General features: G+C 47.8%; 1 protein-coding gene across 1 annotated transcript; it reads right to left on the bottom strand.

Annotated features, from left to right (window-relative positions):
* Positions 1 to 8,215: 8,215 nt before the first annotated feature.
* Positions 8,216 to 15,583, bottom strand: CRYBA4 (crystallin beta A4). Its single transcript, XM_012464915.2, has 6 exons — positions 15,501 to 15,583; positions 14,853 to 14,903; positions 14,149 to 14,267; positions 12,080 to 12,221; positions 10,513 to 10,655; positions 8,216 to 8,545 (listed from the first exon to the last, which is right to left on the bottom strand). The coding sequence occupies exons 1-6, from the start codon at positions 15,519 to 15,521 to the stop codon at positions 8,398 to 8,400; spliced, it is 624 nt and encodes a 207-aa protein (XP_012320338.1). The 5' UTR covers positions 15,522 to 15,583; the 3' UTR covers positions 8,216 to 8,397.
* Between the last annotated feature and the right edge of the window lie 2,657 nt (positions 15,584 to 18,240).

Here is an 18,240-nt window from a genome sequence, read left to right as displayed (position 1 = left end):
CGAGGAAACTGAGGCTCAGCAGGGCAAAGCAGCACCTTACCTGGTAAACACAGGATCCAGGATTCACACCCAGGTGTGTGCCACACCCAGTGTCTTGGGTTCTCCTGTGCTGTATCACCTAGTCACAGGTGTGAGCACCTCGGAATAGGCTGCAAGAGCCTACATGGACAGGCTGGGTGGTCTCAGGCAAGTTGCTTGACCTCTCTGAGCCTCACATATCTGATGGCTTTAAAGAGACCCATGTTCATACTAAGGGGTTTTGGACAAGTCCTGTTCCCTCTCGGAGCAAAGAGGTTGCTGGTTTGGGATCCGCAGGCCTGGGCCCTGTGATCAGTCCCGTTGGCTGTGCAGTATTCCAGGCGATGGGTGTCCATGCCGGCCACTCACTTCTGACCACACAGCATCAGTAATTTCAGCTCTTTCTTTTATAACCTAGGAAGGTTGGTCCCCTGACAAGACATGAAAAATAATTTCATGTTCTGTTATCTCCTCTCTCAAGATCACTCCTGACAAACTGTCTCTTTGTTGTCTGTTGCTCTAGCATCAGCTCACATTTGGCCTCTCATTTTTTAAGGTTGCCAGCCTTACTCCTGGCTCTGACTGAGGTGGCTCCTCAAAGGATCACCACCAAATTTCAATGTCTTTCCTTCCCTCTCCCCCACCCTTCCTTCCTTTCCTTCCTTCATTCCTTCCTTCCTTTTGTCCTCCCTTCCTTCCTTCCCTCCTTCCTTCCTTCTTTCCTCCTTCCCTCCCTTCCTTTCTCCCTCCCTCCCTCCCTTTCTCCCTCCCTCCCTCCCTCCCTTCCTTTCTCCCTCCGTCCCTTCCTTTCTCCCTCCCTCTCTCCCTCCCTTCTTTCCCTTCCTCCTTTCTTCCCTCTTTTCCTCCCTCCTCCTTCCTTCCTTAAGTATTGCCAGCTTTGCCCTGGGGACCTGAGGCCTTCCTGTGAGAAGCTCCACAGTCGTTCATACTAAGGTGTGACTCCTTATTTAACTCTTTTTTTTTTTTTTTTTCCTGAGACTGAGTCTTGCTCTGTCGTCCAGGTTGGAGTACAGTGGCATGATCTCGGCTTACTGCCACCTCTGCCTCCCAAGCTCAAGTGATTCTCCTGCCTCAGCCTCCCAAGGAGTTGGGATTGCAGGCGGGCACCAACACGCCCAGCTAATTTTTGTACTTTTTGTAGAGAAGGTATTTCACCACTCTTGGCCAGGCTGGTTTTGAAGTCCTGACCTCAGGATCCATTCACCTCGGCTTCTCAAAGTGCTGGGATTACAGGCATGAGGCACCACGCCCAGCCCCTTATGTAACTCTTTTAAGGGAGGACGTGAACCCAGCGACGCATTGTTTATACATTTTATTTGCGCCCATTATCTCTTTAATCCACCCCCCAAAACCTTGCACAACCTACAGTGGGCTCAATGGTCCTGCAGGCTGGGTGGTCTCAGGCAAGTTGCTTGACCTCTCTGAGCCTCTGAGCCTCACATGGGTCTGCTGGCTTTAAATAATTGCATCAAGAAGTTACTGTGGGTTGGGGGGGGTGGCTCACACCTGTAATCCAAGCACTTTGGAGGCCAAGGTGGGCGGATCACCTGAGGTTGGGAGTTCAAGACCAGCCTGAACAACATGGAGAAACCCCGTCTTAAAAAAAAAAAAGAAGTTACTGTGAGGTTTAAGTTATATCACATGTGAAAGGGATGAACACAATATGTATCATCGATGTTATTATTGTCATCATTATTCTGAGAAAAGGGTTTGGGGTGGAGACGAGGGAGGAGGTCAGAGCAAAGGGACAGAGGAAGGTACAGTAATGCTAATAACAATACTAAGACCGATACTAACGATCTTCATCAACCTTTACTGAGAGTTCACCAAGTTCTTTGCGTGTGCCCTGGGCACAGGCCTGTATATAATATATCATTTAACTTTCTGCAAGGAGCTAGAATTTCCCCATTAAAAGTCGAGGAAATTGAGGTTACGTGCTGGTAAGCGCAGGATGCAAACCCAAAACCATAATGGCCTCTTCCTGGAGGCTGGTGCCAACTCAGCCTTCCTGTCAAGGTTGAATAGTGGCCTCTCTGTGGTAGGCGAAGCAGAGTCCAACTCCAGTGACTTTCAGGGCCTCAGGGGCTCAGGGTGAGGACACTACTAGCTGGAAGATTGTGACCAGGCCCAGCCCTTGTTCTGGGCCTCAGAGTCCACAGAGATTGACTTCAGGGACCTCTCTAAATTATCCTCACCCCATGCCTTCCCAATCCCCTTTCCCTAAGACTGACGGACCGCTTCCTAGACAGTACCCCTCCCCCTACAGCAGCACTTACAACTTCCAAAGTCCATTTCCTTTTTTTTTTTTTTGAGACGGAGTTTCACTCTTGTTACCCAGACTGGAGTGCAATGGCACAATCTCGGCTCACCGCAACCTATGCCTCCTGGGTTCAAGCAATTCTCCTGCCTCAGCCTCCCAAGTAGCTGGGACTACAGGCATGCGCCACCATGCCCAGCTAATTTTGGTATTTTTAGTAGAGACGGGGTTTCACCATGTTGACCAGGATGGTCTCGATCTCTTGACCTCGTGATCCACCCGCCTCAGCCTCCCAAAGTGCTGGGATTATAGGCGTGAGCCACCGCGCCTGACCCAAAGTCCATTTCCTAACGCCGGTTAGGAAACTAATTCATACTAAGCTGTGCGTGGCTATCACAGCTAACTCTAGCATTTCCTATCTTATGTTCCACAGACCACTGATCGTGCAAGGTGTTCCACAGAAGGGAAAGAAAAAGGTCATAACTGTTCCATGGTCAAATAAATTTGGAAAACTCTGAATGCTCTATTCTCCCTTCCAGATATTCGCAATACATGTTAACCTACTGAAGGCTCTGAGAAGTCCTGCAGTATAGGCGCCAACAATACCCAAACCTATTGCACGATTTTTTTTTTCAAGGGACAATGTAACAACATCTGTGTAACAGTCAAAAATCCTGGCTGCGCAACCATGAAGGTATAGGGGAAATATCTGTTCACCCTGGATGAGTATATAAATTCCCCAAGGCAGCCAGGCATGGTGGAGTGTGCCTATAGTCCCAGCTACTCGGGAAGCTGAGGTGGGAGGATCGCTTGAGCCCAGGAGTTTTGGGCTGTAGCGCGCTATGCCGATCGGGTGTCCGCATGAAGTTCGGCATTAATATGGTGACCTCCCGGGAGCGGGGAACCACCAGGTTGCCTAAGGAGGGGTGAACCAGCCCAGGTCAGAAACAGAGCAGGTCAAAACTCCCGTGCGGATCAGTAGTGGGATCGCGCCTGTGAATAGCCACTGCACTCCAGCCTGGGCAACATAGCGAGATGCCATCTCTAAAAAAAGAAAAAAAAATTCCCAAGGCAAGGGATTTTAGCTTTGTTTCCTATTAGATCCTCGGAACTTGTAACAGTGTTTGGTACACAGCAGACATTTGATACATGGTTTTTTGCTTCTCCTCCATCCCTGAAGGAGTTTTGTTCTTGTCACCCAGGCTGAGTGCAGTGGCACGATCTAGGCTCACTGCAAATTCTGCCTCCTGGGTTCAAGCAATTTGCTGGCCTCAGCCTCCCAAGTAGCTGGGATTACAGGCGTAAGCCACCATGCCCAGCTAATTTTTTTATTTTTGTTAGAGACTGGGTTTCACCATGTAGGCCAGGCTGGTCTTGAACTCCTGACCTCAGGTGATCCACCCACCTCAGCCTCCCAAAGTGCTGGGATTACAGGCGTGAGCCGCCATGCCCAGCCAATACATGTTTAATGAATGAATAAATGAATGAATGAATGAACAGGTCTGAGTCCCAATCCTGACTTTGCCTTTAACTTGCTGTCTGGCCTTGGGCAAGTCCCCACACTTCTCGGGTTTCCATTTCTCTACATGTTAAAAAGGGATGATGGCTGAGTATGGTGACTCACGCCTGTAATCCTAGCACTTTGGGATGCTGAGGCAGGTAGATCACCTAAGGTCAGGAGTTCAAGACCAGCCTGGCCAACATGGCGAAACCCTGTCTCTACTAAAAATACAAAAATTAGCAGGGCGTGGTGGCACACACCTGTAATCCCAGCTACTCTGGAGGCTGAAGCAGAATCTCTTGAACCTCGGAGGCGGAGACTGCAGTGAGCCAAGATCAAACCACTGCACTCCAGCCTGGGCAACAGAGAGAGACGCCGTCTCAAAAAATAATAATAATAATAAATGAAAATAAAAGAAGATACAGGGAGAAAGGGGCCATCTACTAGCCAAGGAGAGAGACTTCAGCAGAAACCAGCCTTGCTGGCACCTCAGTCTTGGGCTCCAGCCTCAAGAACTATGAGAAATATTTCTGTGGTTTAAGTCACCCAGGCTGTGGTATTCTATCATAGCAACTGGAGCAGACTCATACACCAGCCATCTTCTTCTTCATTTTTTAAAATATGGAGACAGGGTCTTGCTGGTCTCAAACTTCTGAGCTCAAGCAATTCTTCCACCTCAGTCTCCCAAAGTGCTGGGATTACAAGCATGAGCCACTGCACCTGGATTTTTGTTGTTGTTGCTGTTGTTATTTTGGGGTGCTTTTTTTGATACAGTAACTCAAATTGCCCAGGCTGGAATGCAGTCGCACAATCATGGCTCACTGCAGCCTCAACCTCCCAGGCTTAAGTGATCCTCCCACCTCAGCTTCCAAGTAGCTAGGACCACAGGTGCACGCCACCACAGCTAGTTAATTTAAAAAAATTTTTTATGTAAAGATAGGATCTCAGTATGTTGCCCAGGCTGGTCTTCAACTCCTTGGTTCAAAGGATCGTACCGCCTTGACCTCCCGAAGTGTTGGGATTACTGATGTGAGCCACCTGGCATATTTAAAGAACAACCAGGCCAGGTGTGGTGGCTCATGCCTGTAATCCCAGAACTCTGGGAGGCTGAGGCGAGCGGATCAGGAGGTCAGGAGTTCAAGACCAGACTGGCTAACATGGTGAAACCCTGTTTCTACTAAAACATACAAAAAACAGCTGGGAGTGGTAGGTCGTACCTGTAATCCCAGCTACTTGGGAGGCTGAAGTAGGAGAATTGCTTGAACTGGGATCTGGGAGGCGGAGGTTGCAGTGAGCCTAGATAGCGCAACTGCATTCCAGCCTGGGCTATAGAGAGTACAGAGACATGAGATCAAAATAGGTTGTGGGGAAAAAGTGAGGAGATGCAGATGATGACAGGCGTCAGAGAACTGGGAATAATAATGGGTTTTTTATTGTTGTTTTCTTGGCTTGGGATGGGGAGCATGAGAGGATTTTAAGCAGGAGTGTGACAATATCTCCCTTACATTTCTAGCAGGACCACTCTGGATGCTGGGCAAAGAGCAGATCATTCATGGGCAAAGACAAAAGCAGAGGGACCATGAGAAGGAGAGAGAAGAAGGTGGCTGGGACCAGGATGGCAGCAGTGGGCTTGGTGATGAGTGGGTTGGATTCTAGTGCTTGTTAAGGGTAAAGCTAGGCAGGGCGCGGTGGCTCAACGCCTGTAATCCCAGCACTTTGGGATGCTGAGGTGGGTGGATCACGAGGTCAGGAGTTCGAGACTGGCTGGCCAACATGGTGAAAGCCCGTCTCTACTAAAAATACAAAAATTAGCCACGCATGGTGGCTGTCACCTGTAATCCCAGCTACTCGAGAGGCTGTGGCAGGAGAATCACTTGAACCCAAGAGGCAGAGGTTGCAGAGAGCTGTGATTGAGCCACTGCACTCCAGCTTGGGCAACAAAGAGTGAAACTCCATTTCAAAAAAAAAAAAGATCAATATATTTAAAAAAAAAAGTGAAGCTAGTGGCTGGGCGTGGTGGCTCATACCTATAATCCCAGCACTTTGGGAGGCTGAGGTGGGTGGATCACTTGAGATAAGGAGTTCAAGACCAGCCTGGTCAACATGGTAAAACCCTGTCACCACAAAAAATACAAAAATTAGCTGGGTGTGGTTGCACATGCCTGTAATCGCAGCTACTCAAGAGGCTGCAAGAGGAGAATCACTTGAACCCGGGAAGCACAGGCTGCAGTAAGCCAAGATCGCACCACTGCACTCCAGCCTGGGTGACAAAGCAAGACTCCGTCTCAAAAAAAAAAAGAAAGAAAACAAAAGAGCAGAGCTAGTAGGAATCGACAATGGATTAGAATGTGGATTGTGAAAGAGAAGGGTTATGGATCATTCCAGACGTTTAGCCTGAACAACTGGAAAAGTGTGGCTTCAGTAATGTTTGGCCTGGTTTCATTTGGGATGTGTATTAGACGTTCACATGGAGGTGTTGAGCAAGTTGTCGGATGTTCAGGGACAGAGCCCAAAAGGGCAGTCTGAATAGAGGTAGACACAAGAAGGCTCTGCCCCCAACCCCATGCTTCCCCACCACAGCCCCTATCACAGAATATCTGCAAACAGCTATGTACTTGTCTGCATTCAATACTTGTTAAACTGAGTGAGAGAAAACACTTTATACTTCCCAGGCAAATGATCTGTTGACTAAATGGGATGATACAATAAGGGGTTAACAATTACTGAAGTGCTAATATTCCTAAACATTACCCACCCCTTCCTGAGCCAGATAATGTTATCTTTTCCAGCAGACTGTTCAGATCCCCACCCCCTTCCTGTACCTATCAGACTAATTAGGGACATCTGTGGGCAGAGGAAGATGGGTCAAGAGAGTCTGGAACAAGAGCTAAAGGGCTCATGAGAGAGATTTAGACAACCTATAAAATGCAGAGCCAGGAGAAAGGAAGGAGGGGAGGAGAAAGGGAGAGAAAGAAGAGACCAATCCTGTCATTTGGTCTGCAAGTGGAACAGGGGTTTCTTTGTTTTCTATGCTGTCTTTGGAGCATAGAGGGTGTTAAATGAGAGATTCCAGGGTAGTGTGTGTCAGAGAGAATTAGGAAGAGAGAAAAAAGGTATGAGAAGTTTTGCTAGGGGAGAGAACTGACTCTCTTCATGCATGGCTTTGAAAACCACAAGCTAGGAACAATTTATCAAGAAGACATAGCAATCATAAATATATGTACACCTAACAACAGAGCAACACAATTCCTGAAGGAAAAAAAAATCAGGAAGCAAAAACAGACAAAACTAAGGGAAGAAACAGATAAATCCAAATAATCAATAGTTCTTTCTCAGTAATTCACTAAAATTGATTTTTAAAAAATCAGCTGCAGTGAACCATGATTGTGCCATTATACTCCTGCCTCGGCGACAGAATGAGATCCTGTCTCAAAAAAAAAAAAAAAAAATCAGCAAGAATATAGAATTGAGTCAACACTGTTAACAAATTTGATCTAACATTTACAGAACTCTGCACCCAACTATTGCAGAATATAAATGGTTTTCAAGTGTACTACCAAGTCTATCGGAGATAGACCATGTGGCCAGGAGCGGTGGCTCAAGCCTGTAATCCTAGCACTTTGGAAGGCTGAGGCAGGAGGATCTCCTGAGCTCAAGACAAGCTTGAGCAACATGGTGAACCCCATCTCTACCAAAAATACAAAAATTAGCCAGGCATGGTGGCTCACACCTGTAATCTCAGCTGCTGGTGGGCTGAGGCAGGAGAATTGCTCGAACCTGGGTGATGGAGGCTGCAGTGAGACGAGATTGCGACACTGCACTCCAGCCTGTGTGACACTGTGAAACCTTGTCTCATAAAAACAAAAGTAATATAAAATAACAATAAAAAGACCATGTGCTGGGTCATAAAATAAGTCTTAATTATCTTAATTAATTTCAGAAGATTCAAATCTTAACAGTATCTTCTCTGACCACATTGGTCCTAAAAAACATACCAATAACAAACAGAACACCTAGAAAATCCTAAAGTATTTGGAATTTAAATAACATCCCTTTAAATAACCCGTAAGTCAAAAGAAAAAAAAATCACGAGTGAAACTAGAAAATATCAAACTGAATGATAATGAAAACACATAAAATTAATATTTGTGGGAAGCAGCTAAAGCCGTAATTGGAGGGAAATTTAGAGCTAAATGACTGTATTGGCGGGGGAGGAGAGAGAGGTAAAATTAATGACCCAAAAGTCTGCCTTAAAAAAAGCTAGAAAAACTCAGAACAAAGTAGGCCTGAAGTAAACAGAAGAAAGGAAATACCGAAGTTAAGAGTAAAAATCCGTGGAATCAAACACAAATGATAGAGAAAACAAAGCTAAAAACCGGTTCTTGGAAAAGATTAACAAAATTGAAAAACACAGCTACTACCGGACTTTCTCTTTTTTATTCGCTTGAGTTTTTTGTGCTGACTGTGCATGGACCGGTTCACACGGGTGCTGGGTTCACACAGGTTACAAGGGGAGGCAGAAGGAGCGAGCACGCCACAGCCTCCAGAGCGCCTCCATGCCAGACAAGTGCGCATGCGCTCCTCCGAGCCACGCCCCTGCTCACTGCTGGATCCTGCGGATGCTCTGCACCTGGAAGGTCTGGGCATGCGAGCCCCACTCCCGGAAATGCTTGTAGTCACCGGAATGGTGATCGCACTCCAGCACATACTGATATCCTCGGTAGCCCGGAAACTGGGAGCAAACCCAACTGGAAAGAGAAAAAGCAGACAATTACTCTACAGAGACACCAGCATGGTGATCAACACAGGGGCAAAGGGATCCATGCACACGCACACATTCCAGCCATCCTGGCCTTTCTTCAGTGCTCACAGGGTGCCATGCCCTCTCCTCTACCACAGGGCCTTTGATCATGCCATTCCTTGTGCCAGAAGCACCATCCTGGTCTTTCTTGTCCTGGACAAGTCGTATTTGTCCTTCATGGCTCAGCTCAATTATTAGGGCAATCTGACTCATTCCCCAAATTAGGCCACAGTCCCTTATTATACCTTTGTAGCACTCATGTAATTCGATAATTTTCAAATTATTTGTAAAATATCACCCTCCCCTGCCAGCAGGTAAGCTCCTGAGTGTATAGGAACGTGTATGTCTTGTTCATCGTTATCTCCACCTGCATAAATATATAAAGGCCTAGCACAGAAGAAGGGCTCCCTAAATACTTGCTGAATAAATGAACAAGTGAAGGAGTGGGAAGTCTCGTTCTTTCCCTTTTCCCCCTCCTTCCATATCCAGAGGCACTTCTAAGAAAAAGGCTATCTTTCTTTCTTTCTTTTTTTTTTTTTTTGAGACAGGATTTCGATCTGTTGCTCAAACTGGAGTGCAGTGGTGCAACCTCGGCTCACTGCAACCTCTGCCTCCTGGGTTCAAGTAATTCTGCCTCATCCTCCCGAGTGGCTGGAACTACAGGCATAGCCACCACACCTGGCTAATTTTTTGTATTTTTACTGGAGATGGGGTTTCACCATGTTGGCCAGCTGGTCTCGAACTCCTGACCTCAGGTGATCCTCCTACCTCAGCCTCTGAAAGTGCTGGGATTACAGGCGCAAGCCACTGCATCTGGCCCAATTCATTGATTTCTACACTGTTCAGGGCAAGGATTGGTGTCTGGTTTTCTAAGTCTCCATTTCCCTTTCTGTAAAAGAGGAAGTGAACTCAAGAATCACAAGGGGTCCCTCTTACTCTAAAAGAACATGATTCTTTGATGGCTCCTGAAAGCTGAAAAAAAAAACAACAACAAAAATAAAAAACCCTACTTCCCATCTTTGACCCCTGCCTACCAGGAGCCAAGGGGCACCTCAGAAAGTGGCTCTGATGTCCTCCCTAAATAAGGATCTCACACCTTAGCCTTCACCTGCCACCTCCTGGGTGGAAAAGAAAGGGCCAGGCCGTGCCAAGTTTGAAGCTGGATTGTTACCTACCTGCTCATGGACTTTAAGCACGTTGCTTGAGCCACACCTATTTCTTTATGGCTGGGGACATTCATTCTCCCCTCTTCTGGCCATGGACCCTGTTGCCTCTCGCTCTCAATCAAGGTGAGAAAATGCAGCTGATGCTAGCAATGACCACATGACCAAACCTAGCCAATCAGAACACCCCATTCCTGTGGGGCTAGTGATTGGTTCAGAGTTCAGCACAGGATGCAGCTGGACCAGTGAGCACCTTTCTTGGAACCTTTAATAGAATCATTGAGACTGGGCACTGTCTTTCCCTAGGGCTGGATGTAAAGATGAAACTGCTGCCTTTGTCTTCACACAGTAAGAGCTTATCTAAGAACATAGCCACACAGAAGTAGGCAGAGCAACAGGTGTGGGGTTGTTGGGGGGAGACAGATACCTGCTGTAGCACCTGGATCCAGCTCTGCTTGAAGCTAACTACTGGGGCCGCTAAATATCGTCTGGACTTAAACCAGTTTGATCTGAGTTTCTGAACTTGAAGCTAATTGCGGCGGTCAATGAATATCCTTTGGGCTTAAACCAGCTTGATCTGGGTTTCAATCCTTCAGATTCTGCCTGATACCTCCTTGTACCTCAGTGTTCTTCTCTGGAATGTGGGCATCAGAGCACAAAAGCCCCCAGCACACAGTTTTCACAGGAGGTACCCCTACCCCTCCCAATATCCCCTATTTCCCCTGCCAGGCAGAGTCCTGGATACACTTACGCCCCAGAGTGGACACGGAAGGACCCTACTTCATTGCCTTCCCATCCCATGGCCTGGAGGGAGGGATAGTCATCGCTCAGCTCTCCTTTCTTGCCCAGGAAGTTCTCTTGCTCGAAGATTGTCAGCCTCGAGTCACGGTGGTTCTACAGGAACATGGGACACAGTCAGACCACCAGGCTCCCAGTTAGAAACCCAGAAGCCTCTCCTGGCCTCTGTACCCCTGCCCTTGTCTCCCAAATCAGCCTTCCTTGCAAACCTTTTGGAAGGGCAATAAGGCAACAGATACCAGAAACCTTACCATTTGCCCTTCCAGAAATTTCCACAAAGAGAATAATCATGGAATAAATAGGCAGCAAGGATGTTCATAGCAGTTAAAAAAAAAAAAAAAAAGGAACCAACCTTTATGTCCCAAATTGGGGATCCAGTGGTAAGCCGAGGTATAGGTTGGACATCCCTAACCTAAAAATCTGAAATCCAAAATGCTCCAAAATCTAAAACTTTTTGAGTGATGACATGACACTCAAAGAATGCTCATTGGAGTATTTCAGATTTTGGATCTTTGGATTTGGGCTGCTCGACTGTAAGTATTACAAATATTGCAAACTCTGGGGAGAAATATTCAAAGTCCAAAACACTTCTAGTCCCAAGCATTTCATATAAGGGACACTCAACCCTGGCCATAGCAAGATTTTCCTTCAGAATTTTAGATGATAAATATGGCACCTTATGCCATTTTAAATTAATAAGAGTTGGAAAATAAAATACACTTTTTTCTTTTTTGAGACAGAGTCTCACTTTGTCACCCAGGCTGGAGTGCAGTGGTGCGATCTCCACTCACTGCAACCTCCGTCTCCTGGATTCAAGTGATTCTCCTGCCTCAGCCTCCAGAGTAGCTGGGACTACAGGCATGCGACACCACACTCAGCGAACTTTTTAATGTATTTTTAGTAGAGATGGGGTTTTGCCATGTTGGCCAGGCTGGTCTTGAACTCCTGGCCTCAAGTGATCTGCCCTGCCTGCCTTGGCCTCCCAAGGTGCTGGGTATAGGTGTGAGCCACCGTGCCCAGCCTAAAATGCACCTTTCTGAGCCTCAATTTCTTTATCAATGAGATGGAAATAATAATGTCTGCCTCCACCCACACTCCACAAACAGCAGTAACATGTAAAATCAGGAGCACTGATAATGAATTAGGAGCAAGAAATGAAATCCTTCCTCCCGACTTGGGCCTACTATCCCTGGTACCCAGCTTCTCTCAGGGTCCCTGAATCACACACAAAAAAAGGGCACAAAGCTGGCAGGGGCTCCTTTCACAACCAGGGTTCCTGTGAGCACAGAGTTTAAGGCAGGCTCTGGCCAGATGCTCTACATTCTTCTTCCCAGTGACATTGCTAATATTGGCCCATTTCAAGAGGAAGAAACTGAGGCTTGGAGAGGAAAGAGATTGAACAGCCCTTATCACATTGCTTGAAGAGGTGACATGAGACTTTCAACTCTGTGACATTTGACTCCACAGTGTCCACTTGAGGGGCTTGGGCCTCCCCAGGACGTAGCAGTGGCAGAACTCACAGCGCAGGCCACCGGCCTGAAGGAGGTGAGCCTCTCAGAAGGGTAGGCCGTGTTGCCGCTCCAGGCATCCCAGCTCGGGTATTCGCCCTGTTCCAGAATATACTGCTGCCCTTGGAAGCCAGCATGCTCAAAGCCCACCCACCTGCAGACAGAGAATAGAGAGTGCAGGAGGTAAGCACCCTCCTCACCCTGCATTCTAGACCAGCAAATGGGTCTAGATCGGTCACAATCACAACCCTTCAGGGGTGATTGTGCCCGCAGAAAACACTCAGCAATGTCTGGAGATATTTTTTTGTTGTCACGACTAGGGGAGGGGCTGCAATGGCCATCTAGAGGGCAGAGGCCAGGGATGCTGCTAGACATCCCATAAAGCACAGGCCAGCCTTTCCTGCAAAGGATGGTCCAGCCCAAAACATCAGTAGTGCTGAAGTTGAGGAATCCTGCTCTAGACCTACACCTGACCTGCTGTGTGTCCCATAGGTACCTTGCACCTTTGTCCGTGTCCACGGAGGCCACGGAGGCAATGCTGACCGCAGACTGACCTAAGCCTTGGTGGAATTCCTTGTGATCCTGCCAGGGTGTGGGGAGATTCCCTTCTTAATGTCTCAAGACCTATGCTTGGAATGCTGGGACATGGACTCTCTTTTCCCCTCTGGATTTAAAAAAAGAAGTGAGAGAAGTCTTGGAGGAGCTGCTGCAAGTCCGTCTCTCATTTTCCTCCCTCTCTTGTGGGAGGCGGCTACGTGGCAGCTCCTCATCTGCCTCTCTGGCCACTCTGAGATGTGGGGCGTTCCACCTCGCTGCCCCGCAGGTGGCTGCAGCGGGCTATCGCTGAAGCATAAAAGTGGATCTCCAGCCACGGGGATCCCACCATTTCTGCTGCCTGTCATCCGGCCCCCTTTGTTTTGGTGTCACCCCATAGGACAAGGGACACAGGGGGCTGACACCATGTGCACCTTGCCTTTGCTGTCTGTGTAAGTAATAAACTGAATCTATCCAAGCTCATCATCTGCTTACTGGCTGAGTCTGTAAGTCTGCTGGACATACCCCTCCCTAGAAAGCCTCTGTTCTCATCTGATCGCCTTTCCCCACCGGCACAAATCAAAAGCTAAAAGAGTAAAAATCACCCAAGATGACCTCAGGTGGCACTCACAGGCATAGCATTAAGTGACTCCAAATCGCCTTTCTATCTACTTTCCAACCTTCCAAAGCCTTTTATCTAATATGGTAGCCACTGGCTACATCTCCTTTCTACTTTCCAACCTTCTAGAACCTTCTATCCAATATGGTAGTTACTGGCCACATCTTCTTTCTAACTACTTTCCAACCTTCTAGAACCTTCCATCTAATATAGAAGCTACTGGCCACATGTTAAATTTAAACTTACATAAATTAAGATTAAATAAAAAATTCAGTTCTCTAGTCATGTTGGCTACCTTTCAAATCCTCAATGGTCACATCTGGCCAGCGGCTCTGAAATGGACACGGCAGGTGCAGAACATCTCCATCATTGCAGACAGGTTTACTGAATGGCATTGGTCTAGAAAGTCTTGGTGTGTTATTAGTGTGTCCTTAATACCTCTCTACATCTCTTTAATCTCTCTCTCTCTCTCACTCACTCTCTTTTTTGTTTTTAAATTTTTTTTTTTTTTTGCAAAAAATGATCGGGCCACATGCTTAGCAGCACGACTATTTAGCTAAAAATTAATAGCATTTAAAGCACTACATTTATTTTTACAGTTACCTTCTACTTATGGTGAGTGATGTTGGCTTTCAATGTATGGTAGGAGGGACATTTTTACACTCAACACTGGATTCTAAGGAGCTTCTCCTGCAGGGCTGCCTCATCCAGTGGGCAGGGTCTGTGCAAATAATACCCTCCTACTGTTGGGCAGTGTGCAACCTGCATAACCTTACATGGCAGTCCTGCACACTCCTCAGCACTTCAGGAGGGCACACCAGTAAGAGCCTAGGAAGAGAGGACCTAGAATATCTAAAAGTCCTAGCACCCCTCTCTAGGTCCCTTCCTGTCCACCCTCTACCCCGACTCAGTAACCCCCTAGACTCACGCTCCACTCAGCACTTTCAAAGATCGCACAGTCTCGAAGCCAAGGTCCAGCACGCTGGGGCACTCTGCTGTGAACTCATGTCGCCGACCCTGGAAGCCATCCTGGTCCCACACCACCATCTGTGCCAGAAAAAAAAAGGTGGAGATCCGCATCAGAGTCCCATGGAGGGTGAGGGGTTGGGGGCTGACTCCAGGATCTGGCAGGTAAAGCGGGGATTGCAAACTCAGATGCCTCCAGGAGCCAGGCAGGCAGGTGCGGTGAGGACTGTGAAGAACTACAGAGCACAGGTGTTGGGTAAATGGGTGGCCACCAATGGTTGCCAAGTGGGAATATGGGCCAGACCTTCCAATTTCTCAAGACAGTCACTAGTTCTGGACTTTTATGTGGTTCTTCCAAACTTTTAAAGGCTGACGATAAATTCAAAAGCTTTACAAAAACAAACAAACAAACACAGAGATGGCCAAAGAAGTCATACTCAAAGACTGTGCAATCTCTGCCAGAGAGTGGAACAGGTCAACTTTGGGAACCAGAAGACCCAAGTTCACATTTGATCTCCCTGTATGTGACATATAAGTCCCTTCTTGATTCTGAGCTTTGATTGTACCTCTGTGAAACAGGCATTTATAATGTCCTTCTCCTAGGACTCCTGGGAACCTGAACCCTCCCACACGCCCTGGACACCCCCTCCCCATGCCTCTTCCTACCTTCCAGGGTCCCGCTGACTTGGTGCATTGCAGGGTCATCGTGGCCCCTTCCTACAGAAAAGAAGAACGTCATCATCTCCCACCGTGACCCTCTGCTCTTCTTATGCAGAGGGCTAATTTGGACCCGGTCAGGATCCAGATGGGAAGTCCAGGAGTGACTGGGCTAGGGGCAATGTGTGGCTTTGGCCTGTCTCTCTCCTGTCCTTTCCATCTGTCACTAATGCCATCTTCCATCCTGTCCCCATCTCAAAACTCACCCATGCTGGGTCTCTTTGCCTCTGAGCCCAACTTCGTATTCTTTTATCTGCTTGTTACGGGAAATTTTCTCTGGCTGCTGGTGAGTGGGTGCATTGCCCCAGTGAGTGCTAAAATGCTCAGCGTAAAATAACCCTTTCAAAGACAGCACCTAGCTCACAGAGGTAGCTCTAATGGTGGAAATTTAGGCAACAGGGCTACGGGAATAATTTCGTTTTTAAATGAGGGGAGCAGGCACTGGTCTTGATGGTCGGGGCTCATCCTTGGCTAGGATGAGGATGGCATTCAGGATGACACAGTGACATCCCTAGGACTAGGGACCTGGGCTCCTCGCCTCCCGGGATACTCACTCAGAACTCTGATCCCACCCCCTTCTCCAAACCTGGGACTTACCGAGATAGGCCCAGGGAACATGTCAGATCTGAGACCAGCCGAGATCAGGCTCTTATAGGCAGGGAGGGAAGAGGGGCCCCTGGGAGACAAATCCCCAACTCAGCAACTGGGCTGCAGAAACAAAAGCCAGCCCTGGCTGAAGAGCCAATGGCAAGCTGTCAGCAGCTCTGGCTTTAGCAGGGAGGGAATAGATCAGATCACCACCCCCAGGGATCAACCACGAAGAAGGAGAGAGGTGGAAGATTTGCCTTCATCGGCCCCACAGGGCTCCTGACTACAGCAGGAGAATGAGCACTAGATGAGGAGTCCAGAAGCTTCCTTCCTAGCTGTGTGAGCTTGGGCGAGTCATTTCCCCTCAATTTCTGCCTATAAAATGGGGCAGAAACAGACTATGTCACAGAGTTGTTGCGAGGTTATATAACATGCCCGGTACTGAATAAACATTGAGGAAATGCCTATTCCTTTCCTCCTCTCGTTCCTCTTTCTCTTCCAGCTGAAGCAATCAGGACAGGCTGCCTGCTGGAGGAGGCATTGGAACAAGACTCTGAAGGATTGGGAAGATTTATACAAAGTGAGATGGAAGGAGAGGCATTCGAAGAAAAAGTTCAGAGGTGGGAACTTGGGGCATATGTACAAGAAGGAGCTGGTAGCCCAGTTGGCCTGGAGCTCAGGAGACCTGGAGGGAAGTGAGGCAGGAGAAGAGGGTGAGCCCAGGGCCCGCTGGGTCCACAGATGAGTCCAGATGGCTCTGGGGCAGCATAAAGGAACTGTTGGTTGCAAACATGCTTTGCAAACTGTAGCACATTTGCCAAATATCCAGGACATGTACAGTTTGCTGTGTGCCTCTTGTCCCTAAACCCTGCCCTCTGAATTGGCCTAAGAGGAGCCTCTTATGGCAGAGGAAAAGAGCATGACTGGAAACTCGATCATCCGAGATGAAATCCAGCCCTGCTTCTTACCACCTGGGTGACCTGGAGGATATCTGAGTCCTGAGACCTGTAAAGTGGCCACACCTGTTTCCTTTTGGGGCTGTGAAATGCAGCCCTATCAAATGTATGACTTTAGGCTGGGTGCAGTGGCTCATGCCTGTAATCCCAGCACTTTAGGAGGCCAAGTCAGGTGGATCATCTGAGGTCAGGAGTTCAAGACCAGGCTGGCCAACATGGTGAAACGCCGTCTCTACTAAAAAATACAAAAATTAGCCGTATGTGGTGGCAGGTGCCTTTAATCCCAGCTACTAGGGAAGCTGAGGCAGGAGAATTGCTTCAACCTGGGAAGCAGGGGTTGCAGTGAGCCGAGAGATTGCACCATTGCATGAGACTGGGCAACAGAGCAAGAGTTCGTCTCAAAAAAAAAAAAAAGCGTGACTTTGATGAAGGGTTAGCATGACAACTAAAGGTTAGGAATGCAGCCTCTACAGCCAGACTGCCTGGATTTGCATCCCACTCTTGCTGGCTGGGTAACTTTAAGCATGTTACTTAATCCCTCTGAGCCTCAGTTTACTCGTGTGTAAAATGGGTATAACAAGGTAAGTTGGGATTAGCCTGAGAGACAGGGGTATTGTGAGGATAAATGTGAATTGCACATGAATAGCAGCTGGAATTGCTCCTGCAACATAAAAAAATTGTATGGTATTGGCCAAGCACGGTGGCTCACACCTGTAATCCCAGCCCTTTGGGAGGCGGGTGCATCACAAGGTCAGGAGATCGAGACCATCCTGGCCAACATGGTAAAACCCTGTCTCTACTAAAACACACACACACAAAAAGTTAGCCAGGCATGGGGGCACAAGCCTTTAGTCCCAGCTAATCGGGAGGCTGAGGCAGGGGAATCGCTTGAACCTGGGAGGCGGAGTTTGCAGTAAGCCAAAGTCACGCCACTGCACTCTAGCCTGGCGACAGAGCAAGACTCCATCTCAAAACATAACAAAACAACAACAAAAATAGAATGGTATTTTCATCATTATTATTGCTAATAATAAAGATGATTACTATTAATTGTTGATCAAAAAGCAGGAGTGCATAGTTCTTAAGAGCTTGGGTTCATGAGTAAAGAAGATGTGAGTTCCAATTTCATTTTACATTTCTATTTTTATGAGAAAGTGGGCTGGGAGAGAGGAAGGAAAGGGAGTTGCTTCAGTTTCCTTATCTGTAATTGGGGCTAATCCCAAAACTTCATCCTTATACTGAAGAGTACAGGAAAATTCAAAACCAGAAAAAAAAAAAAGAAGAAAAAAGAAAAGAAATTGACCCTGTAAGACAGGGCAAAAAAGAAAAATATATAGTAATAAAAATAATAAAGGATAAAACAGTAATAATAATAAATGCTCAGAAGGGAGCTATGGTGGCCAATCCCCCTCCTCTGGGGGCAGATGGCCCATTCCTGGGGGGTTGGGAGGGCACGGAACTGCCCCAGATGGCCTGGCTTTGAAGCCTAGACCAGTGGGTGGCCCCTTGCCACAGGCATCTTGGCCCCAGTTCCAGTGGCTACCCCATTTTGCAGTTCCTGCCCACACTCACCAAGTATTGGCCCAGGATGAAAGGCCAGGAGAGGCTGGGAAGTGAGGGGGTGCTAGGTGGGTGGAGGGACAAAGCTGGCCGCAGGCCAGGGAGATCTTGAGACAGAGCTGGGCTCCATGAGGAAGCCCAGAACCCTGAAGAAGAGGCAGGAGCCTAACCAGACGCCCCCCCCCAATACACCCTGCCTGGGACTGGTGCATCGACTGTGGGTGACCCAGCTG

Source organism: Aotus nancymaae, unplaced genomic scaffold (assembly GCF_030222135.1).
Source record: "Aotus nancymaae isolate 86718 unplaced genomic scaffold, 86718_ANA_hifiasm-v0.15.2.pri h1tg000076l, whole genome shotgun sequence".
Taxonomy (NCBI): Eukaryota; Metazoa; Chordata; class Mammalia; order Primates; family Aotidae; genus Aotus; species Aotus nancymaae.
The sequence above is the reverse complement of the archived record's forward strand: the minus strand, read 5'-3'. Positions and strand labels throughout refer to the sequence as shown.